Source organism: Lonchura striata, chromosome 7 (assembly GCF_050655825.1).
Source record: "Lonchura striata isolate lonStrDom1 chromosome 7, ASM5065582v1, whole genome shotgun sequence".
NCBI classification, from domain to species: Eukaryota; Metazoa; Chordata; class Aves; order Passeriformes; family Estrildidae; genus Lonchura; species Lonchura striata.
The window spans coordinates 32179298-32204056 of record NC_140709.1 but is presented as its reverse complement, the minus strand read 5'-3'; the positions used below and the strand labels follow the sequence as shown (position 1 = coordinate 32204056).

At 39.3% G+C, this 24759-nt stretch overlaps 1 protein-coding gene across 2 annotated transcripts in view; it reads left to right on the top strand.

The window, feature by feature from the left end:
* The window catches only part of LOC110479923 (maestro heat-like repeat-containing protein family member 7), an 86733-nt gene that overhangs the window by 57786 nt on the left and 4188 nt on the right, over window positions 1-24759 (top strand). Inside the window, exons 2-3 of one of the 2 annotated variants that reach the window (XM_085584635.1) lie at window positions 144-24299; window positions 24629-24693. In XM_085584635.1, the coding sequence (XP_085440761.1) occupies window positions 24194-24299; window positions 24629-24693 (171 nt within the window). In that variant the 5' untranslated portion in view covers window positions 144-24193. Of the gene's footprint in view, window positions 1-143; window positions 24696-24759 lie in introns of those variants that run through there. The other variant, XR_014956605.1, reaches the window with a different exon arrangement.

Below are 24759 nucleotides of genomic sequence, written 5' to 3'. Positions count from 1 at the left end.
AAAAGGAAACTTCAAGAAGAGCTGCTTCACTAAAGTAGTGATTGATTTACCTGTTCTGCTTCAAATGTTATTACTATTCCTTTTGTAATATCAGCTATCATACAGCACATTTTACCTGTATCCATTTTTTATTTTTTTACCAGGTTAATGCCTTTCAGATGCCTTTAAAGACATACTTAGCAATTTCTTTTAAAGGCTGCCTCCTTTGATTTGAAGAACTGTGAAGGAACTGCAGTTTGACTTGTCAAGAAACAATCCTGTTTCTTAACAATTTGCAGAAAAATGTTTATCCCAACACAAAAAGCACATAGCTATAACTCTTCTGCCACAAAGAGGGCTGTATGAATATGTCTTCTTAGATGAAAGCAAGAGAAACTGGATGAGAGAGCTGGCAAAATGAAAGAAGAAAATTGCAACCAGAGTGAAAGATGAAATCTCTGCTGTGTTGACCTCGATGCAGCCCAAAGTGACTCTGATGTGGTCGGAGTTTCAGAGGTCTGGCAAGGAAAAACTCTCAGTTCTTGGTGTAGGGGGTTAATACTGTGCTACTCTAAGGTGTGTGTCACCTGCCTTCCTCTCTGGATACCCAACAAGCATCTCTCATGTTTCTCTTGGGCTGTCCTCATGCAAGGTCAGTGTTTGGCAGCACCTTCTCATCGGACACAAATCTGTAAGTTTCTAATCAAGGCTCCCATCTCTTCCAGCCAGCATTGTCTGCCTTGTAAATCAGTTATACAATCAGTAGAACTCAGTTCCCAGTCAGGATCCCTGGGCTAAATCTCCACCCTTGCACCACTACTGCTCACCTGCTAAATTATTCCTAGATCCACGCTACCTCAATTCAATAACAGGAAACATCTCTAAGTCCCATTTGCATCAGTGTAAATGCTTTTAAATTGCCTGGCTAAATCACAGCAGAGATAAATAGATACAGATAAATAGAGCTCCAAAGATGGAGTAAAAGTTAAATGGAGGAAGAAAAACTCTTTGCGATGAAGCAAGCATCTGATAGTCATTTCAAATTAAATATAATTATCAGGAAGTTGATTTGGAGGTAAATGTGAAAATACTGAAATGATCACTTTAGTGTAGAGTAACAAAACAAAAGGCAAACAAGGCAATAGTTCCTGTCAGAATAGGGAAAGAATGACTAATTTAATGTATCAATATAATGCAAGGCACCCTTTATAAACCTGAAATACCTAGAAAAACAGGAACTAATGTGTTGCAGGAAGATGCTGACTTACAGGACAGAAAATGAGAATTTTTGAACAGTGAAGTATTCTGAACTGGAGAAGTATTGCACAGTGAAAAAAGTGCAAATGGTTATAAAGAAAGGTACTGAATATGAATGACAAAGATTGCCCTAGCTTGAGTACATTTTTAGTACATTAATAAAGCACATCAATTCAAATCATAACATGAGAAATAATACTAAATAGAAAAGTACATCATATAACACAAAAGAATTGATCACATATTAATAGAAGGAGTCATTGCCAAATTTCTTTGCCCTCAATCTGCCCCATGTCTACACAGACCATGTGCTGGCTGTTCCTGAGAACAGGCATGGCTTGTCATCTTCACTGATTAATGGAAATTACAGTGACAAATCTGGAATCCAAACCTTATCTAAAGGTGACATGTAATCAATATATTTGCATTCCCTCACAAGCAAGGATAAGGAGGAATATGATACCCTGGACTTATACAAGAATAAATAATCTTGGCTATAAATATAAGAGCTATCCATCACTCCTACTTATTTTCCCTGGCAGCAATTTTTCAAGCTGGAACCAGGATCCTGGACACGGTGCACTGCTGGGATTGCAGGAAGAATGTGAACTGGTGTCAGGTTATAAATTGCTGCTCTAGTCCCATATGGCACATAATCCTCCTGCAAGGCCAAACAAGGAACCACTGGATTTCACATGGTGCTTTTATGAGGCAACAGGATCAGCAAGTTTGAAACAAGCAGCTCCTAGAGACGTGAAGCGAGGCAAACTCAGCAGAAGGGAGCTCTGATATAACTCTCTGCTTGCAGCCTGCTACTCAATTCCTAGTTCATCTTTGCCTCAAAATTGCCACTAAAGCTCAAAGAACCAACAGCAAGGATCTTTTTAGTACTGCTGTAACTTGAACCATAAAACTCATGCAAAAAATTTCACTACCCCACTTGGTATGACTAATGGAGCCACTGCATCTCCTGCTTGTAATAAGGGCCAAAAATTGACATGAGGAACAATTGAAGATCAGGCCTCTGGGCTTGAAAAAAACCTTGAGGCAAACGTTTTTCCAAGCATCATCAGCAAGGAGGAGAGAATCTCTGATTTGAAAGTCGGGTGAGCATCCTCTGCAGCTCATTGTTAGCTCTCGCTGGCAGGGCTGTGAGCAGCACTCACTGTGCTCTCCCTCAGCCGTGGCACATCCATCTCCCACTGAGCCATATGGGAGAGACAATGGAGCATGAAGATCTCCGAGCCTGAAAGGGATTATGAGAATTTCTGATTAGATGCACTGCACTTCCTAAAAGATATGTATTGCCCTCTTTTTTAAAAGAGGCTTTCCACCCAATAATCCCTGTCACTGAGCCAGAACACAAAAGTATAGAAAATGTTATATATTTCTATCCCAATTTAATGCACAAAGTTGCATTAAAAATAGATGTACACATCTAAGGGAAATGGACACATCTGACTACACCAGGAATGCCTTCCCTCACTCAATCCTGATCACCATAATTAAACAGCACTACAGTGATTCAGGATTCAAGCCTGCACTTCTAAAGTCATTCTCCATCCTGAACTGACAACAAATTTTTTACCCCTCGAGAGTGTCAAAAAAAGTGATATAAAAACTGGGCAGAGAACATCCCAGAGATATTAACTTGATAGTAACAAATGTCACCTCTCTGTGTGTCCCAGCAACACCTGCAACTTCTGACAACTGCTCAGCCAGTCTCATTTTCCAGAGTAACAGGTGTGGGGGTATCCAGGTTATCTTTGGCAAGATGGAAATCCTCAAACCCCTTCTCAAATGTCCACTGAAAGGGCAGGGTGTCTGTGCGTTGATCTACTTCAATTTCATGGGGAAATATTAAAAATGCTTGACTAAAAATCCATCAAAACACATGAATCCCATTACAGTGGTGAGCAAGAACATCTCATTCCTTGTCTCCTGTCACTCAGGCAACACTTCCACCTCACTGAAGGTTGCTAGGCAAAACCAAATATTTGGACAAAACTTGCAAATAAACAGAATATTTGGACAAAACTTGCAAATATGAAGTGCAGACAGAAGCAACAACAAACTTAAATTTGCTTTTCCACTGTATGAATTTTATGGCTATCACAGGACTAAAACAAAGCACAAGGTGCAGATTTAATTGATTTCCAAAAATGCATTTCACTACTTTCTAGCAAAAAATCATTTTTAGCTGGTCATCATAAGAAGGGCCAACATGGCTATGCCCAGCACAGTGTAAAGGGTCTGTAATTTTTTTGTTTTCAATTAGGAATATTCTTATGACATCAAAGTGAAACAGCACCCTGGAACTTCTGCTGGCACAGATGTTCAGTGGGAATATGAATAATAAATGTGAGCTCATGTAAGTGACTCCACGTCTGAAATCAAGTGCTGCCCAGCAGTTGTGGTGGCTCTCAGCACTCCCCTGTGGCCGAGGTGCTTTGAAGCACTGTAATCGATGTCTTTTCTTCACACTGGCATTTAATCTCAACTTCCCTTGGGAAGGACAATGTCTGGAGCTGCCTCCATTAGAGCATGTGACAGTAACCAGCTGGAATGTCTGAGGGATTGCTGAACATGCACAGAGGTCCTCCCAACCTGAGACATATGGTGTATTATCCATTTGCCATCTTACACAGTCTCCCTCTAACATTTAAAATATTCACAAGCTTGAATAAATTATCTGTTGTCAAAACCAGAAAAAAATAAAAGCAAATTTATAGCTTAGCAGAACTGGGGGCCATTGCTACAACTGAAGCAATCATATATTTTCTTGATTTCTGAAGTCTTTTTTGAGACCTGAATGGTCTTGGAATACCTAATGAAATACTTCAATATATTTTCTTTATGCAGTATATACATTTATTGGCTCTTACTGCTGAAAAGTGCATTAGAAATAGCTACCTTTCTCAAATAATTAATCACCATTTTTATCAATTGGAGGTGGCTCAGTTCAGGTTTAAATGCTATTTTCCCTATACTGCTATTATTTTTAAATTATTTATAAGATTGAGTACATTTCTATTAAAAGACTTGATGTTTCCACATAAATTTTCTAAACATGAAATAGGTTATTGATCATCGTTCAACACTCTTCAGTGACCAAATATAGCAGAGAAAAGCTATTACAAAAAGCAACGCTGTACTTGTCCCCCTAATTCCAGGTAATAGACAGATGGCATGATGGGAAACTGCTGATGGCACTGAAGGATTTAAATACAATAAAGCTTTTACTGGATAGAAAGCTGCATTCCAAAACTGCATTTTTCAAAAGAAGAAAGACAGGGAAAACTTGAGATCTTGCATTACCTGGGATATTACAGGGAAAAAATCCTCAAACACACTGTTGGGGTATTTTTTTTTTATTTTTCTCAAGTCCTTTTATATGCTCTCAAATTCAGAATGCAATTTGATTAACAGTGATACAGAGTAATATTTTTTTTTAAAAAAAGAGAAAGAGTTCCATGTGCTTCTTTGCTGGATATGACCAGAAAAGGCAACAGAGAGCTCCAGCTTACTTATGAGCTGGCAGTTTCCACACATGCAGTGATTCTGCTTTCAGTGGGAAAAGAAACCACATTTTTTTCACTCTTTTGGCCAGTACTTAATAATCTGATTTTTCTTCAAGTCACTGAAATGTCCCTCAATTAGTTAATTTAAAACTTGCCCAGCTGACAGGAGGTATTAAGGCCACTACAGCTGTAGAAACTGCATATGCTAATTAGATATTAGGTGCTTGAAGCTGTGATGGACTAAATGAAGACACAAAGTGTGCCAGAGCTTGTTTATGCACCTTTTGAGAGGTCTGCACAAACATTGGGGTTTGGACAAATGTCCACTGATGCAGTCTAGTGGATTTAACTAAAGATTGCAGGCTCACTTCTCCAAAGTAAACTGGCAGCTTATTACCTGGCTTCTTTAGAGCCATTTAGATTTGTTTGCCTATTGATCTTAGTGGCTGGCTCTGGGATCTCCCCTGACAGGAGAGGAAAGGAAAACCATTTTCAGAAGAAATAACACTGAATACCAAAGCCAATAAGGATTTCTAAAAAAAAAAAAAAAGAAAAAAAAATCTGAATAACTCACCTTTCCCCATGAACCATTCTGTCTTGGCCTATTCCTATTTAAGTAGGTGCCTAATAAATGCCTTCCTCCTGGCTTTTTGGCTGCAAAATCAACATTCTAAGAAGGGCTGGGAATTTCATTTAAACACCTTCACTAGAATCCTTTATTGTTAATTAAAATTTTACTTTAACACATCTTTAGATTGAAAGTCCCCTTTTTCCACCAGACATTGGCCTGACTTCTCTTTATCCCCAAATCCATCACCAGGTTGGCTTGCAAGCAGAGTCCAACCGAGGTGATTCTCCTAATGAGTCATGGCTTCCACAGCTTCACACTTATCTTTGTGCTGTGAAGCTTTCTTCTTCCAAACTGAATAATTATTCTTCAGTCTGAGCACAGAAATCAAGAAAATGTGCACCTTCAGCAGGGAGGAAACAAGAACATATTCCTAATTCTATGTTCATCCTGTGTTCAGATTGACAGCTCCTTAGCAGACTGCAATTATTTGGAGAATATAAAAATCCACCTGAACTAAGGCAAGTCCTTCCACCACAGTTCCCTTTCACTTATTTGATCATGTTTTGGGGCTTTTTTTGGGTAACTGCCTTTATATAAAATTAGTCACAAAGTAAATATAAATATTTCTTTAATAATAACTAAATTAGCTTGACTTAATGCACAGTGCAGAGCATAGTCCCAAACTCCTGTTAGAAATTAGAAAATATTATTCAAGGAACTATTTATCAATTTTTTATATGAAAAATAGTGTCATTTAACTCAGAATGCTCAGAAGATTAAAATACCTTTCTTGCCATTTGGCCTAAAAAGAAGCACATCAATATTCTTTTGCACTGAGAAGTGCAACTTTGATATCAAGACATCACCTAAAGAAAATAAATTGTTTTCTTAAAAATAAGTTGTTTTCTTAAACCTTCCATCACTTGAAAACCTAAATCACCTTCACATGGTCTACAAAGCTCAAACATTGTGTTTACCTGGAAGCAACATGTACTCTCACATCTTTTTTATATACAGTAATTTTATTATGGGGATTTATTTTCAAAGGAAATTGAACAAGGCAATTTAAAGGCTCTCAAAGGAATAATAAGCAGTAGTCAACCTTGGTGGATGAAGCAGTTATTTCCTATTTATTTTTCTATTACATGTTCATATCAGAAATATGCCTATAAACGATCAAGTAGGGAACAACCTCAATCTCCAGGATAAAATAACAAAAAATAATTTGCACAGAGAACCACAGACCTACTAATAGTTTTTTTTGGTAAGACAATCATATTAGAGTTGAATTTGTACAATTAAAGAAAGTGTCTATTTAAGAAATGGAAGAAAACAGCAGGACATCTAAAAAAAAAAAAAGGCTATGTAGATGATGTTTAAATGTGGGATATCTTGAATAATTGGGGGGGTGGAAGTGAGGAAAAGATTACATCACAGAATGTACACATTTGAGGTGAAAAGCAAAAACTGAAAAAAACTGATTTGTTCATTAGAAGTGGTGTCTTCAACAGTAAATTAAGGAGAAACTAGATACTACTGGAATTATATCCATGCTCCCCTGCAGAATTGCAAGGAGAAATGCAAGGACCAGGGTGCCAAAAAGCCAAGTTACTGAAATAAAGCACTAGTTGGTGAATAGAATGAAGTAATACAACAATGAAAAAACTTAGAAACAATTAAAAACATCACAAACAATATTTAAAAACAAGTTGAAGATTCCTTTAATGTTAAGGTGGGGAAAAGAAAAACCTAACAATGCCATATGAAAAGATAGAAACCTAAAACAAAGCTGTGCATTTGGCATCCAAGAGCAAACAAGACTATATATTGTAGATTTTCTAGGGGGAAAAAAGGGATAGAAAAAGAAATGTTATTGATGGCAAAAGGAACTAAAAAAAAAGGGGGATTTATTTTTGTAGTTGTCAAGAGAAAGGCAGAATTTTAAAATTAATCAACCACTGTGAAGGTCTAAACTTCAGAGGTATTGTACATATATCAGGAAAGATGGCACTGAAGAATTAACACCCTCAGAAAAATAAAAACAAATGTGCAAATGAGGAGGTCAGATCAGTAAATTTGATGTGTTTTATTAAATCTGTTTTTAGATATATGTGGGCAGAAATATGATTTCATGTATTAGGCAGTGGAGAAGTTCTCTAAACCAACAAGAGAATGGTAGCAAACCCTCCAATATTGCATGTATTTGTTACAGCAGTTGCTAAGGAAATACATAGAAATGTTGAACTAGACTTCTACACAATTAAAAAAAACCAAATCAAAACACCAAATTATTTATTCCACCATCTGTTGTATACAAAGCAAAAGTTATGAAAATTTCAAGAGGCTTTCAAGAATAAAGAGCAAAAGGATTGTTAATTAAAATCAGCAGGGGATGATCTCCTCATTCACTGAATTTCCTTTGATCCTCTTTAAAATATCTGGAGACCCAAACATCTGGAGTGAAGTCAAAGAGGCCACAGCATTTTCACGTTTCTGCTACAAGCCCATTCAGGTATAATCCACTTGTCCTTTTTGATAGATTTCAAAAAAAAAAAGATAAACAGAAGGGGAACATAATTCTTTGTGATACATTCAGCTAACTTTCCAAGACTTCAAAAAGGGTCTCGGGATCATTTTAATTCTGAAGTAAATAAATAGGTGGTTCAAAAATCCACTGCTTAGTGCTCCTTCAATCTTATGATTTCAGAGGACAGAGCAAAAGAGAAGTCAGTGAAAATAAGCTCAAGTGGTCCATCAAGATGGAAGGGACTGTGTGATTTCAGGTTCTGTTTAAGGAAAGGGAAAGCAGCACCTAGAGTACATGTCTGAATTTTTCCTTTCCAGTAAACAGCCTGCTTTCATTTCTATCTTCAGCAACTCCACAAAGGTTTGTTCAGCTGTGGTAAACACTGCAACTTTTAGTGTTTCATTGTTTGTCTTAGAGAGCCAGTGGAAAAGCAAGTGAAGCACTGCTGAAATGAAACAGCTCTGAGAAACCCCACTGCTATGGCCACAGAACTTGCGCCACATGCTCTGCATACCATGGCAATTATCTTGCAAAAGGCCAGGACAAGGTACATAAAAAATTTTTTGTGTCTTTTGCTAAGTCTCCATGTTTTACATTTTACAACTTGAACCCGTGTAGAGCTGCAACACTAGTTGTGTTTTTATTTGTAGGAAATATGTGGAGGTCCCAGTAACCACTTGTTTATTTCCAATATTATTTCTGCAGAAGTATAGATTTCATACAAAAAAAAGTTACATTAAGAAAGCTTAATATTTCATTCTGGTTTTTCTTATTTTCATTTCTTTCTGCACTGCAGTGACCTGAGAATGTAATTAATGGTAGAATACGGTCAGGTAATTGCAAGCAGTTCAGAGCACTCTATGAAGTTACTGCCCTTGACAGCTCATTCTGTGCAGACCTGTCATCCACTACAAGGCACAATGAAATGATTTTGCATATGTTTCTTTCAAGGAGTATTGGTTCCTTGAGGTTGGGATTGAAGGCACTTGAGATGGTGTTTCATGTTCAGACCCCGGTGTTTATTGTTTCTTAGCAGTGAAACAGCCTCACAGCCATGAGTTCTGCAGTTTTTCATTAGCAAGGTATAAAATGACCGACTATCTCTTGTTATAAGGTCTTTTAAAACATAACTATCCAATTAAGAAATGACATCCAGATTATTTTCCCTTTAACCCAATAACTGATCCCTCGAGACCCGCAATGTGGACTTTTCTGTCCAATTACAAAACATCACCCAAACCCATGAAGAAGAAGGAAGAAGAAGGAAGAAGAAGGTGAAAAAGAACAACCTGCCTCTGCCCTAAAACCTCCATTTTGCTTCATATTTATTTTTATATTCTAAACCCCCAAACTCTAAATTTTCCACCCTGTGATATTGCACACTTCTGACCAACTACATACCCAGTAATCCCAGTACTGTCAATCAATTATTTAGGTCTTCTCCACAGCCTCAGGTCAAATGCAGTGTTCTGTTGTGGGTCTGTGCCTTTCAGCACAGAAAGTCTAAAATTCTCAGCATCCAGGGCTCCAACAAAGGAGGAACTGCTAGATCCATCCTCTGTAGCCACAAGCCAAAGATTCGAAATATTTCCTCAGTTTTCCAGTCTTTAAGCACAATGCTTTCCATAAGCACATCATTGCAATATTATTAATACTGAGCCCAATCCTATAACCATTACATTTTGCCAGAGAAGCCGTGGCAGGCACAAAGGCCAAACCACTTAACTCAGTGACACAGAACAAGCACTGAGGTTCTGCTGGGAACATTGTCCCCTCTGCCCTCTCTGCTGGTAAGAGTGGCAGCTGTAGAAGAATCAAAAGCTTGCCTGCTAAGCAGTGACTTCCCATTAGTGTGGCTGAAGGGTTTCCTTAGCCTTTTCTCTTCCACAGAGGCATCTATTTCAGCTCAGCACAGTGGGACTCTTACAGAAAGCATATTCAGAATTCCATGGTTATGCAGAATTTGTGGGTCCCCCTTCTCTGAGCAAGCAGTTTTACAGTTACAGAACTCCTGCTTGATTGCATGCTGCATTTGAGCTGAGAAACTAAACACTAATTGCAAATCAAACATTTGATCTGGGAAATTAAACATACAGTTACTCACTCAGCTGGCTCTCTTGGAAATGCTTTAAGATGGTGGCCCAATGGAGACAGGAGAATTAAGGCATTAAGAGATAATATTGAGAAGAGAAAAAATGACTATGTGAATTGAAGAGCATTTTTTCAAGAAATAATGGTCCTTTTGCCCCTCTCATGTTGCTAGAGAAAAATTTCCCTGAAAAGACGTAAGCTGACATACCTCTGGAATTGGTAAGGCCCAGCAGGGTCTGCTGCAGGAACTCCAGATTTCCATCCAAACCTGACAGAGATCTGTTTCTGGACAAATAGCAAATTTTAGCTTCCCTCTCCTACATTCATTTCTGAGTGGAACTCAAGAATTATTAATGCTGATATCTTAAAATAAAACATGACATTTTCCAAAGCACATCTGACAAGTCTAAAATCATCCAAGTCTCACCCTGCTGAGAAAAGCAACTTTTGAACAGACACCTAAAATATCTTTACCATGGTCATTGTCCTGTACAGGGAGGAACTTAAAATTCTCAACTAATGTTTGAGCTGAAGTGATATTAAATTAAGATTAATTTTAAATTATTAAATATATATGAATAAAACAGCAAGGAAATCAAGTTCAAGATATATATGCAATTTACTGGGTTTAATTCTCATTTCACTTAACATTATAGCAGTTACTGCAATCAAATTATTGTTTATTTCCTCCAGAGAGTCCTTTTCCCTATTACACTGGATTCCAGCCACTCCAAATCTGATGAACCACAGGCATATTTTGGTGAGAGGTTTTATTTTAACTCCTATTTTTTTTCCGTGCTCCAAAGGTTCCTATCCAAGTTAATTGATGATACTACCGTTTTCAATGTTACTGTATTTGGCCTATAATCTACACAAACCTATCTAAAATTTTGTTTCTAGGACAAGCCTTCAAGTAAGCCACATGTGAGAACATCCTTCAGTTGTATGCGTTCTCATGGGCATCAATGAAATTAAATAGTAACCCAAGTCTATTTAAAAGATGAAATAGGGGTTTTGATGATGCATGATTAAAAAAATTAAAATGCAAATTTATTTGGCTTTTTTCCTGAGGAAAATAGTTGCAAATATATCCAATTCTATTAAAAAGTTAAATTTTTTTGAGATGCATTTGTTTTGTTGTTTTTTTGGGGTGTGGGGACTTTTTTGGGGTTTTTTTTGCTTTTGTTTGTATGTTTTTGTTGTTAGTCAGAGTTTTTTTTTATGAGAAAGGATGGATGAAAGCTGCTCAGCTTTTTTCTGCGTTGAGTTCTGGTTAAAACTTTCCAAGTAATGGAAAATAATTCAACTCCACATTTTCCAGGCAACGTGAAATAAAATGCTGTTTACTTGCTCTCAAAGCTATTCGACTGAAGATTTAAGAGCTCAAGAAAAAATACTGAAGTTTCCTCTCCGTGAGGCACAAGAAATTTTTCTGCTCTTGTTTAAATCCTCCAGTATTTTCTCATAAAGGTTTCATAAGATAAGAAATGATTATTTGCTCACATAGAGTAGATGATAAATTAGCATTCCAGTAATACTTCCAAATTAAAATGGATTATCTTTGATTTCTGTAGCTAAAGTATTCATTAAATGCCATTTTACCAACTAGAAATTAGAAGCAATTATGCATATGCAAGTAGTCACGGGGTAGGGACATTTCTCCATTTAAAAACAGACAGAATTACTTACTGTTGGCATGGAACAATGCAACCTCTTCCTGTGCTCTAGGAATGCCCCTGGCACCCATAGCAAACAGCAGCTATTGCAATTCTTTCAGCACATTATCTCCTATGAATGAAGTTGCAGCACACTGTAGGACATAGAGCAGGTTACACTAAAAAAATCTTATACTCAGCCTTGAGAGGTACATAAGCTGTTGTCTAACTTTATTTTTATTAGCAGAGCCACTGATGCTAATGGGTGTCAGAATCTGAGGCATTGATGATCCTGAGATTGTAGAAAGTCTCTGTCTTTCTGCCCCGCTGCCAAAGCAGAAGCCATAATTGGTCTGTGCTGGTTTCAGGGTTGTTTATTCTGTTTATCTCTAACATGTTCTGCTGCCCTGCCCAGCTCTGTCCTGCAGGGCAGCGTGTGGGGCTCTGCCCCCAGTGGGATGTTACAAACATTAAATACCAGAAACTCCCTGGGCTGGATTTACAATAACGTGCCAATATCTGTCACCTACGTTGGACAGTGTGTCCCCAGCCTGAACCAACAGAACAATGCCAACACCACAGTGAAACATGGAAGGCATGAAGAAGGAGAAAAAGGACAAGGCACACCCAATTTCCTCCATCTTGTCCCTTTGGACCCCTAATCTAGAATCCTAAAATTTTACTTTTGCACCCGTGTCACACTTAATTATTACTCATATCAAACACTCAGAGCTGGTAATTCATGCTGTAAGATTGCAAACTCTTTTCCATGGGCAGAGATCACAGCCAGTGTCTCTGGGGGCTCTGTCCAGGGGGGTTCCTGACCCCTGCCAGGGTCCCAGGGCAGCCAGAGGGAAGCTCTGGATTCCCACAAATGGGAATAACTGCTGTGGTTAGCTAGGCATGTACTAAAGTGCTTTGTCCAAAGTCACGCTATGGCAGGGTACATCTGAGGAAAGGTTACAATATTTGTGTGTGTGCATCTCTCATGAAGAAGGGAAAGCATATCTAGTCAATAAATGCAGTGAGTTAAGGAAACCATTTCTGCACACAAGATCTGGATCAGTTGCAGGAATCCTTAGTCTCCAGGAGTCCTCCAGTTCCCAGGGACTGGTGGCCACAGCTACGAGCTACAGAGCCAAAAGCTGACCCAGCATTGCTTTACAGGCTTATTGAACATTTCTCAGATCCAATTTAGAACTGGTTTTAACAACCACTGCAATTATTGTAATGTCTCATACTCCACAACCTACAGATGTACCACACAGAACCCCAGGGTCCAAGGCTCTGAAGCCAAAGGAATTACAATAGCTAAACTGCTTCAGATTTCTTCTGGAACTGACAGAAATCAGCAGTGTTACCCTCAGTTGGCTGCTCACTTTAACTGCTCTGCACTGTCACTTCAACAAGACTCACATTTACAATTTAATAGATAACAAAATACAGACAATGCTAAGTGGATTGCTGTAAAGACACTGATTTTATTAGAGTAAAATACTAAGATGCCAGCCTGCTATGTTAATCAATATGGTTGCCTTGGTTGCACAAAGATAATTAAATTTTAATTGAAATTCACTAAGAGTAAGATTACCTATAAATATTTCAACAAAGAGGAAAAAGAGAATGTTAATATTTTATTTATCATGGATAACACTTTCAAAACACCTTACAAAAACAAAAAAAAAAAAACAGAAAAGAATGAACACTAAATACATATTTTTTATGGAGTAATAACAAATAAATTAATCTAAAAATCTTTCCCTAGATACTCGGTTTTTACTTCATGCTCATCAGGACATTTTTCTTTATCTTTATAGATGGGCTTTGATGGTCCAAACAGAACAGGAGAAGATGGCCTCTCATAATTAAATAAACCCAATACTAAGGTTTGTTTCAGGCAGACATGTGGATCCCATAAGAGTGAGATGGAAAAAGAGCTTAGAATCATAAAACAGGTTCTTTTCCTCATTCACTTAAAGAAGAATAGATTTATTCTACCCATATTAACATGGAACACTGGATTTGGACTACAGTGCTTGCCCTGGAAGAGCACTTTAGAAGATCACCTTGAAAGCAGGTGAAGAGCACCCAATTCCCCAGCAAATTCCAGTGGCACTATCAGAGACACATGGGATCTCTAAAAGAAATCACCAAGAGACTTCAAAACTCAGGCTGGACACTGCATGCACAGGGTCTCCATCACCCAGGCCAATTCCCTCTTGAATTGCCCTGAAACATTGGTTCAGGGCAATTCACAAAAGTAATTTTTAAAACCTGTTCTTCCAAATCCAGTGTAGATGTTGCTGCCTGGTGCTGTTACTGTCGCTGTGAGTACTCAACAGCAACGCTCTGTGGGCAAGGAGACACAAAACACAAGGGGGAAGATGTGTCCTCTTTCATGTTTAGGATCAAATTCCACATTTGGGCAGCTTGGCTGACTTCAGTGGGTATGTGTAGCACCTAAAGGCTTCATTTAGTAATTTTTTGAGGTCATGACCTTGGGTGTGAGAGCATGGCTAGAAAGAAAAGAGTATCAGTTTTAAGTGATGCAATTTTTACAGGAAGCAGCAGACAAAGCACTCTTTAGCACAATTTCTGCCACAGCACCACCTGTACCTGGAATTATACACATGCACCCAAATCTCACATTCGGCTTGGAAAATTTACCCTCAGTGGTTCACAGTGAGAAGAAACTATTGATTATATTGCTTCAGTTCATCCAAAAGTTACCAATGGAAGGTAGATTTTAAATCACTTGCACTAAGGGTCCTTCAGCCTGAGGGAGAAGTGCTGGATTTTGTTATAATTTTCAGAAATGCTAATGGAAAAAAATATTTCCATTTGCAAAAAGATCAAAATAACTCTCAATAATGTTTTAAAATATTGACTGGCTTTGAAATTGTAAAAGGAAAACAGAGCCCTTCCCTGGTGTTCAGGCAGTAAGAAATGACACTGCAGAGCAAATAATGGTGCTACACACCTGGGATCCTCCATCCCTGGAAGGGCCAGGAACAGATGTTGGACGTTTGCAACAGCAACTGCTATTCCCCAACCAGTACCTGGTGCAATCATGCCTGGCCTGATAATGTGCTCCATGTGCCAAATACAGCAAAAGAGAATGAGCAGAGCAAGATACAGAAGGAAAGAAATGCACCACAGCAGCTCTGCTGTCTCTTTCCTTACTGGGGTTTGCGTTCACATCCCTTCTGCCTTGAAGCTGCAGCAGAGCAGGAGGAGAACAGGAGCAGCTGCCCCTGGAGAGGGCTCCAGTCCTGTCCTGGGCACCAGGCACTGCAGAGTGGGAACAGGAGCCACACTCAGGTGAAAACATTCCCACATCCCAGGTATCCCCATGGCCATGGAGAGCTCCCCCTTTGCAGCCCCTGAGCCACAGCACTAGAGTGCCCTGCATCTTGAGACACTAATGTTTTGCATTTAGCACTCGGAGTACATCTCATTAAGTACATCCCAATTTCTGCAGGACATGGGCAGAAGCAGCTGTCATTTCCTTTTACAGTGGAAAGGTTTCTTGAAAATTAAAATTAATTCATAAAAAATAAAATCAGAGCTATGTAACACCATTTAACAGACTAAAAAATGGCTGCAAAAAAGACCTAAGAGGTTGTTAGATATTTTTGCTAAGGTACATTTAAATCCTTCATATTGAGGTATTACATAAAATATCTTATTTCCAATATTTTGGTATCCGATCAGTGTCTCTTTTGAATTAAAGGAATGAAAGGGGTGTGTGTGTGAATAATAATTATCATCTGGGAAACACTAGAAAGCAGATTTCAGCAAATTAGCTATAACTCAGGGAAAACTGCAATACATAGATTGAAATTTTATGGTTGCTTTTCAAAAATAAGATTATAAACATTTCACTGGGTTTTATTTTCCTTGTTGATTCTGCGCTGTTGCAGAATCCATTACATGATATTTCTGGAGGTGTTAATGGACACCAGCAACAAAAAAAAAACACTCTTACCTATAAGCAGTTTTACCTTATCCACATGGAAGGTAGCCAGTTATTTCAAGATAATTTTCATAAAATGTACCAAATGAAAACCATGGAAAGCAAAAATAAAATATACACTTCAGTGAGCAGAAAATCCAGCTAAAATAAGAAGTTCAATATTTATAAAGAACTCAAAGCTATTTGGTCATTTTTCAGCAATTTTAGACTTTACAATCCATGGATGCAGCCAAGCAGCCCTTCCAACCCAAAAATGCCTTTTCTTTTTAACAGAGACCACAAAAATCTGTATTTCCTTCAAATATTTACATATTTGCATTTCAATTTAGAATGCTTTATTAAGTTCATCGTTAAATTGATACTGTTAATGCATTTCAGATTTATGTTATTGATTTTGCAGCAAGAATAAAAAAAAATCAGTATTATTAAAAAGAAAAAAGGCATATTTAAAAGCTGTCAAGGATATTGAAATGGCCAAAACACTTGAGCCCCTCTTAACCAGTTCAGTTTCCAAGAATTAAAGGTTCTCTGCAAGAAAACCAAAACTAAATTCTGCAAGGCAACTTAAAAAAGTTTCTTCTGAGTTGCTGATCATCTAAATTATTTACTTGTTTCAAATGTTTAACAGAGTACTTGACAATATCTTTGCCAAAAGAAACTTGAAAAAGTAAAATATAATTTAAAAATTTCTCCAATAGTCCACTAAATGCCTTTTTCCATTTCTTCCCAAGTCCATAGACCATAAAATTACAAATCACAAAGAAACCTTAAGGGGTGATATCCATCCATTGCTTCTGGTCTTGTTACATCCAAGCTGTACACAAGGATAGGGATTATTGCATACCTTGAATATGCATTTCCACTAATACTTTTGCCTTTTTACATCTGAGGAGCTAGAATATTTTAATTTATGATCATACTAATTACATCTAGGGTATTAGTCCCTAAGTTATTCATTTCTAGGATAATTCTAAATTGTGCTAGTTTCCCATTTGAGTAATTCCTGTAGGGAGCAATATCTCTTAATTCTAGCCCATGCAGATGTGATGGGCTCTTTTTTAATGAAATAAAGTTACAAACTCTTCCAGTATATACTACTCACAACTCTAATAGCTTAATAGGTAACTTTATCCCAGCTGCAATCTATTTTTTAATTATAAAGTCATATTTAGAAGTATTCCTCATATACAGAATATGGCAATCTAAAAATCAAATTATACAGCAGTGTCATGGTAAAAAAAGAAAGGATGGGTTTTAATCTAAATATTTTCTGTATTTATACAGGAAATGACAAATTACATTAAAAAAACTCCTAGAATAAACAGATTCTCAGGTGAAGTCACTGGCCAAACTGAGATACCAGAAGCAAAGAAGTACTTGCCAGTGCTGTTTATCAATAGTATCAGATTTAAAGGAATTGAAAAATTTGTACTTGAAAGTACAGAAGTCTGCCTGAAATTCAGGGTTTTTTGAAAAGAAGCAAACCGTTTTTAGCCTAGTAAGTGAAGAAATACTGAGAAATCTGAATGCCAAATGCATGACTAAAAGGATGCAAAGGGATCTTGACAAACAGATGTGAACCAGGTGTCTATGATTTGTGAGATTTCCTTTTGTGTGGGGTTTCAGGAACTTAAAGCAAATTACTTAGCTTGATACATATCTCTTGCTCCAAAAATTTCAGGGAAACCTAAACTAGAGGTTTTCCTGCATTATTTCCAAATAGTTGGACTATTGTCCAGTAAAAAGAAAAATGACTATTTCCATTCTCTCTGGCTCTTCCATTGTTCTGTGTCAAATTCCCAGTGACACCTAGTGATGACTCCACTCACAGGGAGAATTTGGCTTTTCTAGTTCATCAGTCTTTTGAGTAATTATTACAAATCTCTAAACCAGGTTGTCTCAATACAATTGCTTCTATTCCACATATTTACAAAAACCAGAAAATTTGAACATTTTATAAAACTAGGATCTAAGAAAAATATTTAGAGCTTTATCACAACTTGGGTAAAACTGATCTAAAAAAATTTAGATTTAATCTAGAACAATGAGCCAACTAGTATTATCAACAAAAAAAAATGGCTATGCTTATCAGATAGAAATATAATAAGATTTTCATTGCCAGAAATCTAGACATTGCCATGGCCTCATGTAGGAGGGCAGTTCCTAACACACATCACGTACTTCATATAATGTGCTAACAGCATCTAATGTGTCACTGAAATTGTGAACTTCCTGAGTTTTAGAGTATTATTCAAGCTTTCGGTTACAATCTTATTGCTCAGGAAAGCCTTAAAGCACTCTAAAGCCCTTGATCATTGTAATTCACCTGAAGCTCAGCCTTTCTTTCAAAATTAGCTGACTTATTAGACAGCGAGGCAACCTTTGATAAGAAGATGTATGAAGTTCAATACAGAAATGCAAAATAGATTTCAAATGAATTATTTCTGTCTCTTGTGAGTTAATATTGTATATGATTTGTTTTAAAGCTGGCAAAGGCAGAATTTCATCTGCATTTTTAAACTAATTTCCTACTGAATAACAATATCTGGCACTGGCAGCTGAGGGAACTGTCATTTTTAGCTCACTCCACCTGGCAAAGCTGATGACAATCGCTCTTTTGCAGATAAACTGCTTGTCAGTTCTACTGTCAAGACACTCTGAGATGCTTACACAAGGAAACATTTACTAATGAATCATTTGAAAATTGTTTCTTGTTTCTCCTTCTCTGCTGAGCTCAGCGAGTTCTGCTCCTTTTGCAGCACACAGAACATGGAACCAAAGAGCCCAGCGAGCCAGGAGCACCTTCAGCAGCTGGGGATGGATTTTGGGATGAAATGACACATGGCTGCAAGCAGTGCTTCAAACCAGCACATACATCCCCTATCTCAGGTGCCAGTCAGTCCTTGAGGACTCACACACACAGCTTCTGTTGATGGCAACACAAGGGATGGCAGTGTTGGCAGATTTTGGCGAGCAAGGGTTCACTGCTAAACGCTGCTAAACAGCTACAAACACAGTAGATTAGAAGCCATTCATGGCTCTCTGTTTGCAAGCTGCACCCAGCCTCAGCATAAGATTAATAAATATTATTCTTTCCTGACTGAATGCACTCTGTGTTTAGATTCTAATTGCTGTGCACAACATAAAATGAACCCAGTTGTTCTGCCTGTGTCACGTGTCAAGAGAATAACTCTGCAGAAGAAAGGCAAAACCAGTCTGGCATATGTTTTCTGCATCCCACTGAAGTACCATTTTCCCAGGCACTGCCTGAGGCAACAATCACCAACAAAGCTCAGTGAGAACACTGAAAATGAGAAAATCACAAACGAAACATTAACAGTCACATCCACTTTATCAACATCACACAGACTAACTAAGCAAGTGGACTTAGCAAACCTGAGTTACATTACTTTCTCATTTTACTCTGACCTAGTGATTTAGGATTCACATCAAGGAACATTAATCAAAATAAAGAGCTTGTTATCTTGCCACTAATATTTATTTGACCCATAAAGTAATTTTTTTTTTAGAAGACAGACATGGGAATTTCAAATATTCTATAGGAAATAGCTTTTCAATACCCTCCAGTTTTTTAAAATACCATAGCTGTAAAGAATTTTGGTACACAAACCCTGGTTCTATCACCAAGACAACCATATAACTATTACTTGCTGTCAATTCCTAACCACCTGCATATGTGGAAGTCATTATAAAGTCAGTTAAGTGGCTGACTACAGATACATGATTTTATTTCAGGTTTCTAAATAATTCTTGCCTTAAGGTTTCCATCTTACTATGATTTGTAGAGCCAGCTGCAGATGCATTTTATTCTAAACTATGTAAGCTATTATTATTATTATATTTTCACTAGTCCAGCTCATAGATAGGTAGCACAAATTGCACTGCTTTTTTGCATAGACATTTTGTCACTATTTCAGAAATATATGGGGGATTTGGTTATTTGGTTTAGTATTTGGAGGTTTTTTTAAACTAATTTGCATATACTAAAAGAGGTAAAAACTTTAACTGGAAGTAAGAAAAACATTGAGAAGCACAAAACCACATGACACTTAAAAGATTTTACACAAATTGAATTATTAGATAAGGGAAACCAAACACAACTTTTAATTACTCCAATAATATTTTCAATTTAAAAATACAAACGCTATTGAAATTTCTCTCCATTTTCTTCTGTTCAGCATTATTTCCTTGTAACTTCATTAGTATGAGAGAATAGAAGGTAATGGAGTTTCTACAGAGGTTTTCTGTCTTAATTCCTTAACTGCAACTCCCTGCCATGCTCCCAGTGTCACTTCTACCATTCAAGAGATGCCAAAATTATGATCCATTTGCATATGCATATTGATTATCTAAGTAGCTGCTGCTTAACAGAATTTATAATGGCTGAGAGTTGCTTGTCTGGTCAGCAGAGGGAATGCTCGTTTCCTCTGCACCTCTGCTGAAGGTCACAAAACTCATGGGAAGCAATACCACAGACTTTTTTTCCTCTCTAGTTAGACTTACTGACAGTTTGTTTTAAAAGGCATAATTATCACAGGTGGATTTAATTGCATATTCTTCAGCTATTTAAAAAATAAATAAAATACGAAATGCATTTCATTTCCCAAACTTCCAAAGACCAAACTCTACCACACACCTGTAAGCTGCAGAAATTTGTACTTCAGGTACTTAAATTAAATGCGCTCATTTCATTATCAGACAGAACTTTGTGACAAGGAAATTGAAGTTTCCTCCAAAGTAATGAAAGGTTTCAAAATTCACAACTGAAATATATAGCACTCTTATAAATTAAAAATTCAGCAGCCTTTTCATGGTTTGTATCCTACCCCTGTCATATGTATATTAATAAAGAGAAGGTTCTTATTATATTTTGGAATCATCCAAGCCAGAGTTGTAGGTTCCCTTAGGTACAATGTTAGGAACAGATGGTCATCTATTCACCTCAAAAGAAAACTGGTGTTTTGATAATGAAATCTTGATCACCTGCCATCTGCCTGCTAACAATTAGGAGCAACAGGATCATTTGTCTGACAAGAAGCGCATCTTGGACAACTTTGAGGAGTCTAATGATCTTGATTCACAAAATAAATTAGAGATCAAATATTAGAAAGGTTATCAGTGAATTCAAGGTCTTCATTTCTCTTGCCAGGTTTTGACTTTTTGCTGAGATCCTAGCTGGAAATTATATGTACATTAAACTATTCCATTTTCTGAAACCACACACACATAACCTTCATGCCACCATTTCGTAAAGTTTTGGCTTCCCAAAACAAAGACATAAAGTGACACTTGAACTCTGCAACAATAACCAAAGTAACAAACCCTGTTGGTTTCCAAGCTAGCATTTGCAAACTCCAAGTCCAGCAGCAGAGGGAAGGGCTGACCCTCAGCCATGCATTTGCTGTGGAAGGGTGTCATTCCCTGCCTGCTGCTTCTTTGAGGCAACCCCTGCTTGCAAGTGCTGCAGTAAGATTTTTATTGAACACAAAAATAGCCAACTACAGCATGTAACTGCACGTAGAGAAAGCTTATTTCTCTCAGGGGGAAACAGAATACAGCTCAAAAACAAAAATCTTACAGCTACTGTGCCTATAAAGGGTAGGAGTTTTTCCTCAGACTTTCCTTTGTACTTCAATTACTTTCAGACTGTCTGAGCTTAGCAGCCCAAGAAATTATTTCTGTGGATGTACAAGACATGATGTCTTCACTTCTGAGGCTGGCTAGCATAATATTATCCCCTGACCATCTCTGAAGTCTCCTGCCTTCCCATCTTGATCTTTTTCCCACTGTGCCCAGCTCTCTCCAAGTTAGCCTCTTGCCCCTCTCGCAGCCCAAGGCTCAGTGAAGCCCAGACATGGCACAGCCAGACCATGGCATGTGAGCAGTTGTGCCCTTCATCCTTCTCCTGGGACATGGCCTTAACACAGAACACACAGGGTGAAGGCAAACAAATTGCCAGCTCCTCTAGCATCCATCACTCCCACCAGGAATCCGAAAGGGATTCCCTCCAGATATGACCCAGTGCTGTGTCTGTGCCTAAGGGGATGTTCCTGGACAGTCAGAAGCATCAGGACTTTTGCTTGTCATGTTTCTACTTACATGCCATATTTTTGACAAGAACAAATTTACCCTCATATATTTTGAACTCTTTTTCTTCACAGTGCCTTCTTATTTTAGAAGTGCCTCTATAATAGAAGGCTTCCCTTACAAGCAAGACAGCAATTTCTCAGGAGATTGCACAATTGCCATGTTTCTTCTTTACTGGATACAGCAAGAGATGCTTTTTATGAAATGAGTGCTACAGAATGTAATATATCTTTATATTTCTCTCAATGCACCACAGTAAATTGTGATACATCTGTGGGTGCACCACAGTAGATTGTGATACATCTGTGGGTGCAGCAGAAGACTTTTTGGGTTGGTTTGGTTTGGGGTGTAAAGTCACATGTCCATTTCACCTGACCTGATGTGGGTTTTCCATACTAGCAGTTCTAGAAATCGCTACAGTTTTAACACTCAGCAGATATTATTTATGGTGATATTTTTGTTTGCATCTTGGAAGCTCCATCAGTATAAATAACTGTATCTTTCTCTATTATTTTCCAGCAACACAGAAACAAAACTCTGTCCCTTACCTTTTCAAAATCACATTGTGCTATATTCTGCAGAGAAACCTGGTTTCTGTCCTCTAGCTTTGGGACAATGGTTCATTTGGCTACTCACTTCTGAATCATCTAATTAACATTGTCCATGTAATCTTCTCTAATAATACTGATATTCTCCAATAAAGCCATTATCCCACAGGGAGTAAAACTGGCTGTTATTTCTACCCTCTATGGGCATTTATATCTTTTTTGAGAGAACATATACTGTTTCCCTTTCAGTGACCTTCTTTGAATTCTGCCCACAAGCCTTGTTTTCTATCAAGTGGTACACTCATGTTTTCCTTCCATTCCTCCTGTCGTAAGTTGAGAATACATTTTGCTATGTACCTTTTCTCAGAAACACTTCTCTGCCAACTCACAGAATTCCATTCTATGTATTAACTGGGGGACTCAGTTTGAGCAGTTTTATGTTTCAAACCTTCCCATAGAAGATTTTTTTATATTTTCCCCTCTTCAGGCTCTGTTCCCCTTAGCCCATCCTATATTTCCCAACAGATTTCGCATCCCAGCCAATCCCATCAGAGACACAAAATGGCTTCTCTCATGCCAGCATTATCCCAATCTTCTGCACTTCCCCAGGTTCCTCCCAGCTTCACCAGGGAAATTCTCTGCTTGTGCCTGTCCACTCCCTTGCCCAGAAGGCAGCACCCGGTGGTCTTTGGTCATGAGCTGCTGGCCACAGCCTGACAGGCAGCAAACGGAGCACTGGGCATCAGGTGCTGGGCTGATGTTTTTTCCCAGAAAGCAAGAAAAACAGAAGGACACAAGGAAACTTGACAGTATTTCTGTACTTGTCCTCTGGAAGTCAACAGTGGATGGTGGTTTTGTGCTGCAGATTATCACTTCCAAGCAAAAATAATTCTAGGTAAGAGCAACAGCTTCTGACAGACACCAAGTGTGGCTACCAAGTGCTGCTCCAGGTGCTCCTGCCTGCAGCCTCCTTCAGAAAGGATCACACAGACACCAAGGCATGTTGGCTTTGGATGTCCTCTGGCACAGAAGTCCCCCAGGGCCAGGTCTCCGTGGCAGGAGACAGGCACCAGCATTGGCAGGGCTTGGGGGGTGGCTGGTCTCCTTTAGCAGGGACTCTGCCACACCTGCTCATGTCAGCGCTTGCCAGGAGTCAGAGCAGCATTTGTGCTCTGGGCCACACGTCCCGTGTCTGCGTCACACCCCTGGCATGTATGAGGGCCACCCAGCACTGGAACTGGTCCCAAAGAGGCCGTGGCAGCTTCTGGACAAGCTCCAGGTGCCTTTCCTGCTTTGGCTCTGTTGGCAGCTGTGGGGGCTCCTGTGGCCCTGAGCAGGCAGAGCAGAGGAGCAGCTGCTTGTTGTTTGGGCCTTTCCTAAAGTGTCAGAACTTCAACACTTGGGTGGGGTCTTCACCACTTGGGGGAAGGTGTTCCTTGCAAGCTGGGGCAGGTTGGGTGGGGTGGGCGTGTCCCCATGACACGTGGAGGTGTGTCCTAGGACCCTTTGTGACACGTCCTGACATAGGTGCTGGCGGTGACACGGCCACGCCACAGTGCTCGGAGCGCACAACGGGACAGGACGGGACAGGGCAGTGCTGTGAGGAGCCCCCACACAGCCGACTCCTTTCTTGCTGACCTGGAGCTTTTTCAAGAAGTTTTCTGTGCAGGTGACCTTGAGGCCAGACTGTGGGACTTGGCAATCCAGAGTATTTCCAAGGTTTCTCTTTTGCAGATGCCCTCAAGGACAGTCTGTGGGACGTGCTGACCCAGAGCCTTTAAAAAATGTCCCCTGTCACTGTGGTAGGAGGCCTTGAGGAGAGACTGCAGGACTCACTGTTCTGTAGCCTTCCCCAGCCTTCTCTGTTGTAGGTGCCTTCAAGGCACGGCTGCAGCAGCTGCGGGCCTGCAGCCTTTTCAAGGTGCCTTTCCTGCAACTAGCCATAAATCCAGACACTGACATGGCAGAGGCACCTCATAGCCTACCCAAGAAGGTGGAAAAATGCCCTAGTGCTGCCCTACCACAGCAGCATAATGACTTGCCACAGTTCCAGCTGCTGGAGAAGGGTGAGTGCCAGAGCTGGGCCACACGGCTGGTGCCTGCAGCCAGGTTTGCCCTGCTCCATCCCATCCCATCCCATCCCATCCCATCCCATCCCATCCCATCCCATCCCATCCCATCCCATCCCATCCCATCCCATCCCATCCCATCCCATCCCATCCCATCCCATCCCATCCCACATGCCCATGGAAAGGACAGAAGAGGGGCTGGGGCAGGACTCCCTGGTAGCCTGGGGCATCCCAGGGCTGTCCCTGCCCGGAGACCGCAGGGCTGGGCTGAGTTCTCTGGCCTCTCCTGCACCTCTTCAGCTCTGGCATTCCTTTCTCTTTGCCAGATGCAGGGAGGGACCAGACACAAGGCACGGACTCTACCCATAGCTGGTGGCACTCTGTATGCCAGGTACTGAGAGCCATCCCCACCTTGCCAGCTGAGCATCACCGTTGGAGCACCCAATGGTTCATCCCT